The sequence below is a fragment of the Erithacus rubecula genome, assembly GCF_903797595.1.
Source record: "Erithacus rubecula genome assembly, chromosome: 9".
NCBI lineage: Eukaryota > Metazoa > Chordata > Aves > Passeriformes > Muscicapidae > Erithacus > Erithacus rubecula.
In genome coordinates, this window is record NC_136660.1 from 2,701,721 (window position 1) to 2,713,839 (window position 12,119).

At 49.3% G+C, this 12,119-nt stretch overlaps 1 protein-coding gene across 1 annotated transcript; it reads left to right on the plus strand.

The window, feature by feature from the left end:
• Positions 1 to 1,213: 1,213 nt before the first annotated feature.
• On the plus strand, positions 1,214 to 11,287 carry LOC306804951 (microsomal triglyceride transfer protein-like). Its single transcript, XM_079312181.1, has 18 exons — positions 1,214 to 1,405; positions 2,449 to 2,630; positions 2,839 to 2,982; positions 3,441 to 3,548; positions 4,089 to 4,205; positions 4,999 to 5,138; positions 5,210 to 5,363; positions 5,545 to 5,702; positions 5,895 to 6,060; positions 7,018 to 7,125; positions 7,232 to 7,444; positions 7,544 to 7,755; positions 8,189 to 8,286; positions 8,960 to 9,081; positions 9,324 to 9,551; positions 9,725 to 9,849; positions 10,054 to 10,224; positions 10,474 to 11,287. The coding sequence occupies exons 1-18, from the start codon at positions 1,339 to 1,341 to the stop codon at positions 10,619 to 10,621; spliced, it is 2,661 nt and encodes an 886-aa protein (XP_079168307.1). The 5' UTR covers positions 1,214 to 1,338; the 3' UTR covers positions 10,622 to 11,287.
• The last annotated feature ends 832 nt before the right edge of the window (positions 11,288 to 12,119 follow it).

A 12,119-nucleotide genomic window follows, 5' to 3' on the forward strand; every position in this document is an offset into this window, starting at 1 on the left:
CTTTCTAGCTTTAGTTTGGTTTTTTGGGATTTGTTTTGGTTTTGCTTTTTTCAGCAGGACTTTCATTCTCTGGTGTGCTTTGCTCTCACATTGCATTGCACTGCAGAACACAAATACCCCAGAGCCATAAAATGGTTTGTGTTGAAAGGAACCTTAAAAAATCACCTAATTCTAATCCCCCTGCCCTATCCCTTCCACTGACCCAGGGTGCTCCAAGCCCCTCCAGACTGGCCTTGGACACTTCCAGAGATGGGGCAGCCACAACTTCTCTGTGCACAACAACAAACTGAAAGAAAATGATCTTAAAGGCCCTTCCAACTCAAACCCATTCTGTGATACTATAAAAGTGAAATTAAAATGCTAAAGAGAATTTTTTCAAGCTAAATATGGGGTATTTGTCCATAAAGATCACCAGAAGTAAAAGACATCACATATGGGAAAGCTTTAGCTGGTTTTCCCAGGCAGCTCTCAGCTGGTTCTGCTCTGATTTTCTGATCACAGCAGTGGCCCAAAAGTCCAGTGGTGATGCAGTGCTCTTGAAAATGCCCAAACACCAAAGTCCTGAGGTTTTGATCCTATTCTAATATGCAGATCACTTCCAGAATGACATGTGAAGTGCCTCCCTCTTCCACTCCCCCATTCTTTTTAGCAAAAACCCTTCCCAGGACCCTGAGCTGCATCACCACCACTTACTTTGGTGTCTTTGGAAAACAATTAAACTCAGCAATCAGAAAGTTCATGCATTAAAAAAAAAAAAATACTGTATGGTTAGTGAGCCAAGAGATTTCAAGATGGATTTCAAGATGGATTTCCTAAGCCCTTTCCCGTTTCTTTCTGGGGTTAGCAGTGCTCCCCATCCCCTCCAGCCTGGCCCTTTAAGTAACTTGAGCCTCCGAGCTGCAAATCCCAGCCTCCAACTAAAAGGATGGAAAAGCTTCTTTTCCCCCTTCCCCCCTCCTTTTGCATTTTTCTTTTGAAAGCAACTGTCTTCTGTCCGATGATGGGAAGAGCGAGATCACCAAAGGACAGAGCAGCTTTCTGAGCATCCCCTCCCCTCTCGGGACAAATGGGCAATTTCTCCACCCGCAACGCTTCTGGCAGCTCTTTTCTTCCAGCTCTCCTCCCCTCCCGCCGGCTTTTGGCGAACCTCAGCTGATTTCCAAACCCTCCGGGGCTGCTGGGGGCTGGCACAAAGGTTTAATTATTTGCCTTTTCTTGGCTAAGGCGGGGACAGGGAGAAGGTCGGGCCCCATCGCCTGACACTGATCTTGCTCACTTTTGTCGCACGGTCCCTCTCTCCCACCCCCTTCCTTCCCCGTCTCCAGCCCAGAGCTCACCATGGAGCCGCAGGCGGTTTGGGGATGCTTTTGCCTGCTTTGCTTTTCCCTCCTGACAGCAGCAGAAGGTAAGAGAGACTTTGGGCTGATTTAGGACTCGGCGGGGTCTGGATGCCCGGAGAGGTGAGATGCTCATCCCAGCATTTACCTTCCTGGTCTCCAAGCAGGGAACAGGGACTGGCAAACTGCAAACAGCATCTCCTGAGGCTGGGAAGTTTTAGGGATTGTGGAAATCCTTCCTGGGAGGGTGAGGAAAACCAGAGAGCTGGAGCTTTTTAAACCATTCACAGGGCAGAACTGTAAAAACTCTTCAGTCTGTGTCACAGAGCAAAGCCCCAGGGACTCAGCTGGATTTCCATTGATTCATTTGTTGTTAAAAGCAGCAAAGCTATAAAACATTGCAGAAACTCAGTAAGTGCATCAAATTTGCAAGAGGATTTCAAGTGATTTCAGAAAACAGATTTGACTCTTTTTGTCATGCAAAGGCAACCCTCCCCCTTCAATCACCATTGTATACAAGCAAGAGAAGGGACTCCAAATAAGTCTAGAGAAATAAGATTAAAGCAGAGAGTTTTGATCTAAAGCTGTCTTCATTTTGCTTTAGAACAGTGATTTGATTATGAGTTACAAGTTCTGATGGAAAACCCATAATATGAAGAATTCAGCTTTTTTTTTTTTTCCCCAAAAAACAATGTCTATTGTGCCCCAGTTAATGCCCAGTGCTGAAAAGGCACTGGAGATATAATTCCTGTCTGTGGGCATACTCAGGAAAGTTCCCTTCAGGATTAAAGTGTGTTTATTTGACATTTCTAGAAGTAAAGAAGCATAGTCCCATCTCTGGCCATCATTTTTCAGGTAGGGCTGGAAACACCAGCAGGGATCAGCTGCCAGCCCGGAGAACACCAAATATCCAAAAAATATCCAAACCAGAGGCACAAACAGTTCCCCACAAAACCCCTCCCATCAGCTAGACTCCCATCCCAGGAGCTGGAGTGATACAGATCATCAGCATCCCTGCAAGTCCAGCTGCTCTCTGGGATGGAAGTCTCCAGATATGGGAAGTGGAGGTGATCCATGGTTCTGCACCTCCAACATTTCCATCTTTCCACAGGGGGTTTGCAGCTGCTTTCTTTCCAGCCCAGGACCCTGTATCAGTACCAGTACACCCTGGATGTCCAGCTGCACCACACATCCCCACCATCCCCCTGGGGAGCCCGGCTGCAGGCTGAGACACTGATCCATCTGCAGCGGCTCTGGAGGGACAGAGGAGGGGAAGAGCTGCTCCAGCTGCAGGTGTGTGGGGTGGAACAGCCAGCACAGCCAGGTATTCCTGCTGGGAACACCCCAGGAGGTGCAGCCCTCCCATTTCTAGCCCATGCCAGCTGAAAAATCAAGTGGTTTTTTGGACTCTCTGACCAAATCCATTACCTGCAGGTAAAATGCACACCAGCTTTAGAGCAGGCACTTGGTCACTGCTTTCTTCCATCTCCTGCTGTTGTAGATCCATGACCTGAAGGTCCAACACCAGCCAGAGGAACAGAGGAGCCAGAACAGCTCTGGAGGTTCCCCTGCAGAGATTACACTGAGCCCAGAGGCACAGGCAGAGCTCCAGCAGCCAGTGTTCATCTCCTGGCACAGTGGGAAGGTCAGCTGGATTAAAGCTCCTGGGATTGTTCCTGCCCTCATCCTAAATTTTCTTGGCTGTGAAGCCCATTGGAGCTCCTGCTCCACCTCTGGTTTCAGAGCAGAAGGAACTGGACTGAGTGGCCAGTGTAGGACCCTACATGAAGTGTCATCCTCCAAAATGACTCAGCTGGGGCTGCAGAATCCCATGTTAAAGCTCTTCAGTCCTAACCATGGGATATAAGCTCCTTTCTGACCTTCTCCTCTAAAGCTATGGAATGCCAGGGTGGGAAGGAAAGGGAAATTTTGTGGTTTGCATCCACAGAGCTCATGATATTGAGGGGTAAGGTCCTCCTTGAGAGAATTCCTCAGGTGCCTACAGGGTGTTCCCAGGCTCCTTTTTGCCAGGGAAGGCAGCAGAGAGCCTGCAGGGACCCCAGAGACATCCCCTCACCCAGGCACCACCTTCTGCCCTCCCAGGTCAAAGCTTTCTATGGGAATGAAGCAGAAAACATCCTGATCTCCAACCTGAAACGAGGCATCATCAGCCTGTTCCAGCTTCAGCCCCACGCTGGCACCACAGTGGAGGTAGGTCCAGAACTGGGGCCACATCTGCCCAAAATCCAGGGATGCACCAGGGGAGCTGGCCCAGGAGCCTATCCAGCTCACAAGCTTCTGCAGAGGGGGCAAAATTCAGGATAAACAAGATTGGATCTGCTGCTCCAACCAGGCTGTGAGCAAGGATGAGTCTTGGAAAGGCAGAGGACTTGAAATAAAATAACAATTTTCAATAATAGGCACCCTTATGAAATCATAGCCTTTCCCTGGACAGTAGGAACAGAAAAATCTCCATAAGCATTCCTACCAAGCAGGATTTGTTTTGCCAGCAGCCAGCTAGAATGATCTGTGAACAAGATGAAATAACCTCAGAACCCCAAATGCAGCAGATGCTGCTGCTGGCATTAACCTGAATTTGCAAAGATGCCCAGATGGACTTGGAACTATCCAACCATCCCGATTGACCCCACTTTCTAGATTTTAGAGCTGATCTCTTCATTGGGTTGGTCTTTGTGTCTGTCCTCCCCACAGATCATTTAATACTCATGGTCACTCCTGTTTGTGTTTCAGGAAGATGCCTCTGGAAGCTGCCAGGTCACCTACACTGTATCCAACCATTCCATCACCAAGACCAAAGATCTCCTCAGCTGCTCAAAGCCAAAGTCTGGATTCACCTCCCTAAACAAAGCAAGTCCATTGCTCTCACTGTGGGGGGCTCAGCTCATGTTGAATCCCTAAAATCTATTTGCAGGTGGGCTTGGATTCCCATTCCCAGCTGGCTCCAGCCTTCTGCACCAGCTTGGGATGGGACTTTTAGACCCATCCTGAAAGTGGGATGCACCAACATCCCCCAGGGGGGTCTTGAGGTGTCAAGTTTAACTCTTGTTACCAGTTGTGACCTGTCAGCTGATCCTTCTTGGGAAGGTGGAGATGCAGGGATGTTTCCTGGCTCTCAGACTCATTGGATTGGGGATTAGTTTGACAGGATTCCATTTTGCTTAAAGCAGCAGCCTGTGTTCAGCCCTGATATAAACAGATGAAATCCCGTGGGTCTTCATGCAGTTATAACCAAAATTTAAGTGTTTTTTAATATTCTAAATATAAATTCTATATTATATACTTTACTATACAAATCCTACTGAATTCAATATAAAAAAGGACATCACCACAGAGACCCCACAGGCCCTGGCAGGGGTCTCAACACCACCTTGTTGTGCAAATCCCTGTGGTGTCACCACTCTGCCTACCTGCATCAGCCACAGGTGAGAGCATCCCCTTGCTGGTCCTCACCTGGTGAGGCCTTCTCTGGGAAAAATGCAGGATTTTATGGATTTTCCTTTCCTAGGTTTTTCAAGTGAAGTAGGTGACTGTGTACAGGAAAGTTCTTTTTCTGTTAATGTAAAGAGAGAAATCTCCTGGGGAGAGGGCAAGGGGAAAAAAAAAAGTTGCATTTTTTTCTCCTTGCTTTTCCTTTTCCAAGATTTTTGGGATCGAGTGGCAGCCCTCCAGCAGAAGCCAGTATGTGGTGAAAGACAATCTGCTCCAGTCAGTCCTGGCAGAGGAAAACCACAGGGTGGCTCCAGCCCTGAGATCCCACTCTGGCATCAAAATCAGTTCAAGGTGAGCGAGGATCCCTGGCCATGGAGGATGGAAATCACAAAACTTTCCACTGATTATTTCTCCCTTCACAGGCAGCAGCTCCAGCTGGTGTCTCCTGCACTGCCTGGGCCAGCAGAGGTGTCTGCACAAAGCCTTAAGGATGTGCTGGCCAGCACAGAGGCACAGCCCCAGCCCCTGGGCATGGCCAGCCTGCCCTTCAGGAGGGTCTGCACCCACTGCCCCTCGGTCAGTGATGCTACCAACCCCCAAAACCCACCAGGGGCTCCCCCACAAGCTGGACACTTGTAGGGTTAAACCCCAGTGGTGCTTTTGGGGGGGCTGGTTACTGCTGCTTTGCTGTAAACATTATCCCATGATAACATGGGAAAAGAGGCTAAATCCCACCTAACAAAGCTCACCTTTGCAGCTGAGAGCTTTCCTGAAGACTTTTGACAGGCAGAAAGTCCAAACAGACACCTCAAAGGTGACGACCACCTGGCAGTTCCAGAGGTTCATCCAGATGTTTCGCAGCGCCAAGAAGAGGGACATCCTGCAGCTGCTGAGGAGAGCACCCCAAGAGACACGGTGAGGATCCCTGGGACTCTCTCTCCAAAATTCCCAGAGCTGGACAAGATAACCAGGGACAGCTGGTGCTGCTCCAGGCATCCATCCCTGCTCCATGCAGCCATCCTGACTACTGGCAGGCTTCTCTGGCTTTTCCTAAAGCCTGTCCTGCATGTTTTTTGTGCCACTGAGACTTCCCTCTTCCCACTCCAGCCCCTTCCTCGTGGAGGCAGCAGTGGCCACGCAGTCTGTGGCTTCCTTGGCAGCGCTCTCAGACTTCCTGGATTTCAGCAAAGAGCCCAAGTTCCTCCTGGAGACGTTTCTCTATGCAGCAGCTTTCTCTCCCAGGCCTTCAGGAGAGCTTCTCCTCCTCATCTTAGTGAGTATGGACATCTCTCTCTTCCTCCTATTCCCCTGGGATGGATCCACACACCACGGAACAAGGAAAATATTTCTGTAGAAATTGATTTTCCTGATCACAGGGTTGTTTTATGTGCATTTAACAGAACACTGGTGATGGGAGTAGACGCTCCTCAGAGGAAAAGAATTCAGCAGAAAATGCTTTGTATCAGTGCATTAGAGATAATAAAATCTTAATTTAGAGCCATAGCGTTTTATCCAATTAAATCATACACAACCTCCTTTGAGAACTAGTTTTTCCTTACTTGATTAGGAAACATTTTGAGATAAGAGGTTGTAATGATTTGAAAGCAAAATTGGTGAGAGACTCCACATCAGAAATACAATTTAATAGGAAAAATGAGAAAAATAAAATACATGCAATAGCACAAAAGAAAAACCACTGACAGAGTCAGATACAACCTGACACCCTGCTAGGTGGGGTGGTGGTAGCAGTCCAGATGAAGTGCTCTTGTTGAAGGAGTGATCCTGAAGAAAGGTCTGCTAGCTCTTGTCCTCTGGAAACCAGTGGGAAAAGGCTGCTTTGGTGTTCTAAATCTCAGTTTTTATCTACGTGGAAATGTTTGGCTCCTCCCCCTGGCTGGAGCATCTCCCAGTGGGATGATGTAATTTTATCAGTCATGCAGTGGGACTCAATGGCCCATTGACAGGAGATATCCCCTGGAGGAGAAATGGGTTGTGGAAAAGATAAAAAACACTGCCCCACCTGGTTTTTTACAGCTGGCCCATTAGCAGAGGATATCTCCCACAGAGATGAGAATCACTGCCCCACCTGGTTTCAGCAGATGGTGATAGAATACATAGTTTTGGGCACATCTTTACATTGTAACCTAGGACAGAGATAAAACATACTCCTCTTTTTTTCCACCCTCATTTCTTTTTTCTTGCTTCCTACTATCCCTTTCCTGATGCCCAGGACAAGCTGGATGGGAAGCAGCTGGCACCTGAGATCTGGGAGACAGGGATAGTTGCCGTGGGCTCTCTGGTGGGCAAGCTGTGCCAGCAGAAGCTCTGTGGGCTGCAGGTGGGTCCTCTGCAATCCCTTGGGACACCCCCCAAATTCCAGGAGTGCCCAGAAAATCTCCTGGAATCTCTCCTCACCTGCTTCTCCTCCTGCAAATCCCGAGCAGGTGGTGGAGAGAGGGGTGGAAACCATCCTCAGGGGTCTCAGAGATGCTGAAGAGGAGCCCAAGGTGGTTATTTACCTGCTGGCCCTGGGGAATGCAAGGCTCCCTGAGACCATAACAATCCTCCTGGACCACGCTGAGGATGGTCCCACAGCTGTCACAGCTGCAGCCACCTCTGCCCTGCAGAGATTCCCCACTGCCCTCATCTCCAGCAAGGTAGGAGAGCAAATTGCTGAAGCTTGGTGCTGCCCTCCCCACTCAAAGCCAAGCTGCAGAGGTGCATCTGCGCCCTTTTAATTTCCCCCTCCTCCTCAGGTGAAGCGAGTGATGAGGAGGATTTTCCACCAGAAGAGGAGGAGTTATGACAAAACCTGTCGCCTGGCTGCTGCAGAAATCCTCCTGGATAACCACCCCTTACCCATGGATGTCATCAACATCCTGCTGGCCACCAGTGAGATGGAGACTGAGATGGCCACGTTCCTGCTGCTCAAAGTGCAGAACAGCCTGAGTCACCACCACCTGGCAAAGTGGGGTTTGAGGGCATGGGTGCAAGTTTCCCTCTGCTCTGCATCACCTTTTTCTCCTCCTCCTCCACAATCCAGTGGGTTTGGACCAAAAGTTTTTAAAATGTGCTAGCATCACTTCATGGGGGCTGTCTGGACATTCCTGGAATAACAAAAAGGAGAAAGATGCCACACAGCTGGGTGAAACCTCACGTTTCTTGTCATCCTGTCCCATGGCAGCAGAACCCAGGCAAAAATATCTGCCTGGTTTATCCTAATAAACCAGAGGAAATGGAAATTCCAGGCTAATCCAGATCTAATGGTTCAATTTTTTACTCTGCTCTGGGCATTCAGCAACCATGAGAAATATTCTGGCAAATGATATTTCCTTCTGCAATGAGCACTGACCTTTTCTCTCCCTCCCAATGCTGATAAGTCCTTTGCCTCTCTTTTCCAGGAAGATAATGAAAGACATCATGGGAGACCCACGGATAAATAATTACAATTTCTTCTCTAAAGTTGGCATCTCCTCCTCTTTCTCAGGACCTCTGACAGGTGACAGGGCAGAGGACACTCACACCATGGTCCCCTCAGAGGGTTAAAGGAGGTGTTGGTGGGAAAATGCAGCTTCCAGAGGAGGATTCAGGTCTATAGAATGCCCCAAAATCTTGGGGAGGTTTCTGAGAATGACCCCCAGCAGCAGCTGGCTGCCACCCCTTGAGATATGAACATACCCTTCTCTAGCACAAACTTTGCCCAAATCCTTCTGGTTTAAAAGAGAAGCTTCAGCTGCAGATGAAACCAAGAGCAGATTGCTGGTGGGAGTTTCTCTGCTATCCCTGACAAGTCAAGATATTTCACTCCATTCCTCAGTCCCTTTAGTATTTTTAAGAAAATCTTCCAAGAGGAGGATTCCTGTAAAAGAAAGAATCAAACTTCAGAGACAGCAGAAACCAGCTTGCTATACATCTGCTGAGTTCTTCATCCCTCAGCTCACATTTCTGTCCCTCTTCAAATTAGCTCAGTCTGGCCTTGCAGAGGGTCAATGAAGGTGGAAAGGAGAAAAGAAAAAATCCAACTTTGCAATGCTAAATAATTTGAGTTTGCAAGAATGAAAGGAGAAAATGCAGACTGGTACCATGGGTTTGGGTTGGAAAGGGCCTCAAAGATCCTGTTACACTCTCTTCCACCAGACACCCAGGGGTGCTCATGTCTCTCTGCCTTCCAGTCACCCAGGACCTGACTTCCACTTTTGGGCTGGACCTGCTGTTTTTGGAGGGTGGATTCCTGAGGAAGAGTGTGTCTGATTTCTCCCTGCTCAGCCATGGCCAGCGGCTCCATGCAGCTCAGGTGGGAGAGGGGAAGGTGACAACACCAACCCAGAGATGTCACTGCTCTCCCTTTGTCCCCTCTTGTGTGCTCTGCATGTCCTGTATCACAAACAGGCAAATTCCCAAATCCCCAGAATCCCCAGACACTCCTGATACCCCAAAAAACAGAGGATGCAATGCTGATACCTCAGGGGTGGCTGGGATGCCTCATCCCAGTCACTCCAACACCTGCTCCAAAGGGTCCCTCCACTTTTCTTCCAGATCACTTTTGAAGCACAAGGGATGGAGTCAATGATGGGAGAGAACCTCTCAGAAGGGGAAGAGGAGCCAGAGCTCATGGCTGGGATGTCAGCCACCTTCTTTGACATCCAGCTGCGGCCAGTCATCTTCTTCCAGGGATACACTGACCTGATGGCCAAGGTCCTGCTGAGCAGTGGAGGGCCCACCAGTGTGGTCAGAGGGAACCTCCTGCTGATGGACCATCACCAGGTACTACAGTGAAATGTTCTGCACCCCAGATACAGATATAGGATCCAAGAGTGAGCTGGCACTGCCAGATGTGTTTTGGGATTGGCAAAGCAATGGATGCAGAGATGGGACAGCAGCCACAGTGCCAGCCCCTCATCCTGGTCACAGGAAGCTCTGCCTTTTCCATCTCCCAGGTCATTCCTCTGCAGTCTGGCCTCCAAGTGACCGTCAAACTCCAGGGTGGGCTGGGGCTGGACATTTCAGCTGACATGGACGTGAGCATTTGGGAGCAGGAGCTGAAAACCAGCGTCAGTGCGAGGTCAGCAGGCAAGGAGAGAGCTTGGCTCTGGGAATGGGAATATCTGGGAGGTTTGGGTGGATTTCCACAGCTCCCTGCCCTTCTCCTGGTGGGTGCAGCCTTTCCTTCCCATATTTTCCATGGTCAGACCTCTAACTTAGGGGTTATGGGGTTTTTTAGTGCTCACTGCTCTGTGACCAGACCCTACATGCTTCTCTCTCCCAGGGGAAGCCTTGCCATGGATTTCCAGGCAGAACTAGATTCCCCTTTCCTCCAAGCCACCCTGAGGAGCCAGACAGAGGTGGAGACCTCAATCCACTTTGACACCAAGCTGAGGTTTTCCAGCAGCCCTCTGCTGATGTGCCTGCAGCTGAGAGAGGAACGGGTCCCATACAGGTAATCCCTGGGTACAGCCAGATCCTGTACAAACATCCTGGTGGGCTTGAGGTAAAGGAGGACTTCTTGGGAAGAGGGGAGAATTGTTGGTTGGTCAGAATTGGCAGGGATGAGACAAGGAAACCACAAGTTCCTGATATGGGTGGATACACCATCCATAATGCCACCAGGAGGTGGTGACTGGGCTGGGAGGAGAAGGATGAGATCTATCACAGCCTCCTGACCATCCTGCTGTCATTTGTCCCCCAGAGAAATCCTCACAGTTTCCCATTCTGCCGGGAGCCAGGGCAGCACTGCTCGGAGGGGCCGCCGTGGCTCCGTGCCTGGGAGGGAATTTGCTTTGCACCAAACCAATTCCAAGGTCTGCAACCTCCTGCTGAGTGCAGAAAAGGAATAAGGAGTCAGAGCACTTTGGGGTTCTCCTCCACAACCACCTGTGAATCATAAAATTGCTGCTATAAGGACATCAGAAGGGAGCACAGGAGGAACTGCTGAAGAACAAACACACCCTTTGCCCCCAGACCTGCCCTCAACCCCAAAGACTGAGATTTCCCCCTCTGGAATCCTCCCCTTCATGGGGAAGGACCTTGATGGAAGCCAAGCTTTTCCTCAGCCCTTATTTTGCAACTCAATGAGTTTCTGAGAGCCCAAGAAACCCTCCTGGAAGATTGCATCCCAAAATGTTGTGTTCTCTCCCCATTTATCAGAGCTGCCAGGAGCAGACACATCTGCAGGGAGCTGAAAGTTACCAGTGGAAGGAATAAATGACATTCCTTGCTTGGGAGGTTGAATTGTTATCATCCAGCACTAGAGGGAGCCTGGTGAGGAAAAAGCAGCATTTCTCTGTTCTTTCCTAATAATGTGCCTTGGAAGTACTTTTAGCCTTTTTTTGGTGTGTGTGTTACAAAACAACCTTTTTAGGAAAGAAAAGAGAGATATGGAACTTCTTTTTTCATTATGAGCTTGAAATGTTAGCACTGAGTCTCCTGGTTCAGTGGGGGAAACTTGCCTGGAGACACCAATTACATGCACTTTATGTGCTGAAATAAATTCCATGTATTTTTATATTGTCTCTGTTTGACTCTTTCCTGGACACATGGATGGGAAGATGGGAGAAGCACTTCCAGCAAGAACCTGCTTTCTAGGCCTGAATTTAGGATGCCCCTTTTCTTCTTTCCCCTCCTCTAGAGATTCACAAAGGCAGATTTTCCATTTGGCTAATATTTACTCCAAATCAGCAGAACTTCTAGTCCCAAAGGATACTTTGCCAGAGGGGCCAGGTTGTGTAGCTGGGATTGGAGTCGGGAATGTGTTTCCAGTCCCTTTGGAAGGGGTGAGGACACTTGAATAGGGATTTTACCAGTTTTGCAGTGCTGCTGGAAGCTTTGCTGTCCTGCTGAGCCACTGAATCCTGAAGTTTTCCAAGCTCTTCCAATGAATTTTTTTCCCCAGTCCGAGTTAGATACTCAAGCAACAAAAGCAATGAAGTAACATGAAGTCATTAATTTCCTTGGCAATGGTTTAAACCCTCCCAGAAGGGAACTTTCAGCCCCAAATCTCCAGGAAAGGTGACACTGTGCCCAACTGGAATGGAGTCACCTCAGTTCAGGTGGGACCTGGATGTATTTTATCCTTGCAGAGATGGTGGCTTCACCACTGTCCTGAGCAGCCTCTTTCAGTGCTTGAGCCCTCTCTGTGAAGATTTTTTTTCCCCATTTCCAACCTCCCCTGGCACAGCCCGAGGCCGTTTCCCCTTGTCCTGTCCCTGTTCCCTGGCAGCACAGCCCGACCCCCCCTGGCTGTCCCCTCCTGGCAGGGAGTTGTGCAGAGTCACAAGGTCCCCCCTGAGCCTCCTTTGCTCCAGGCTGAGCCCCTTCCCCAGCTCCCTCAGCCTC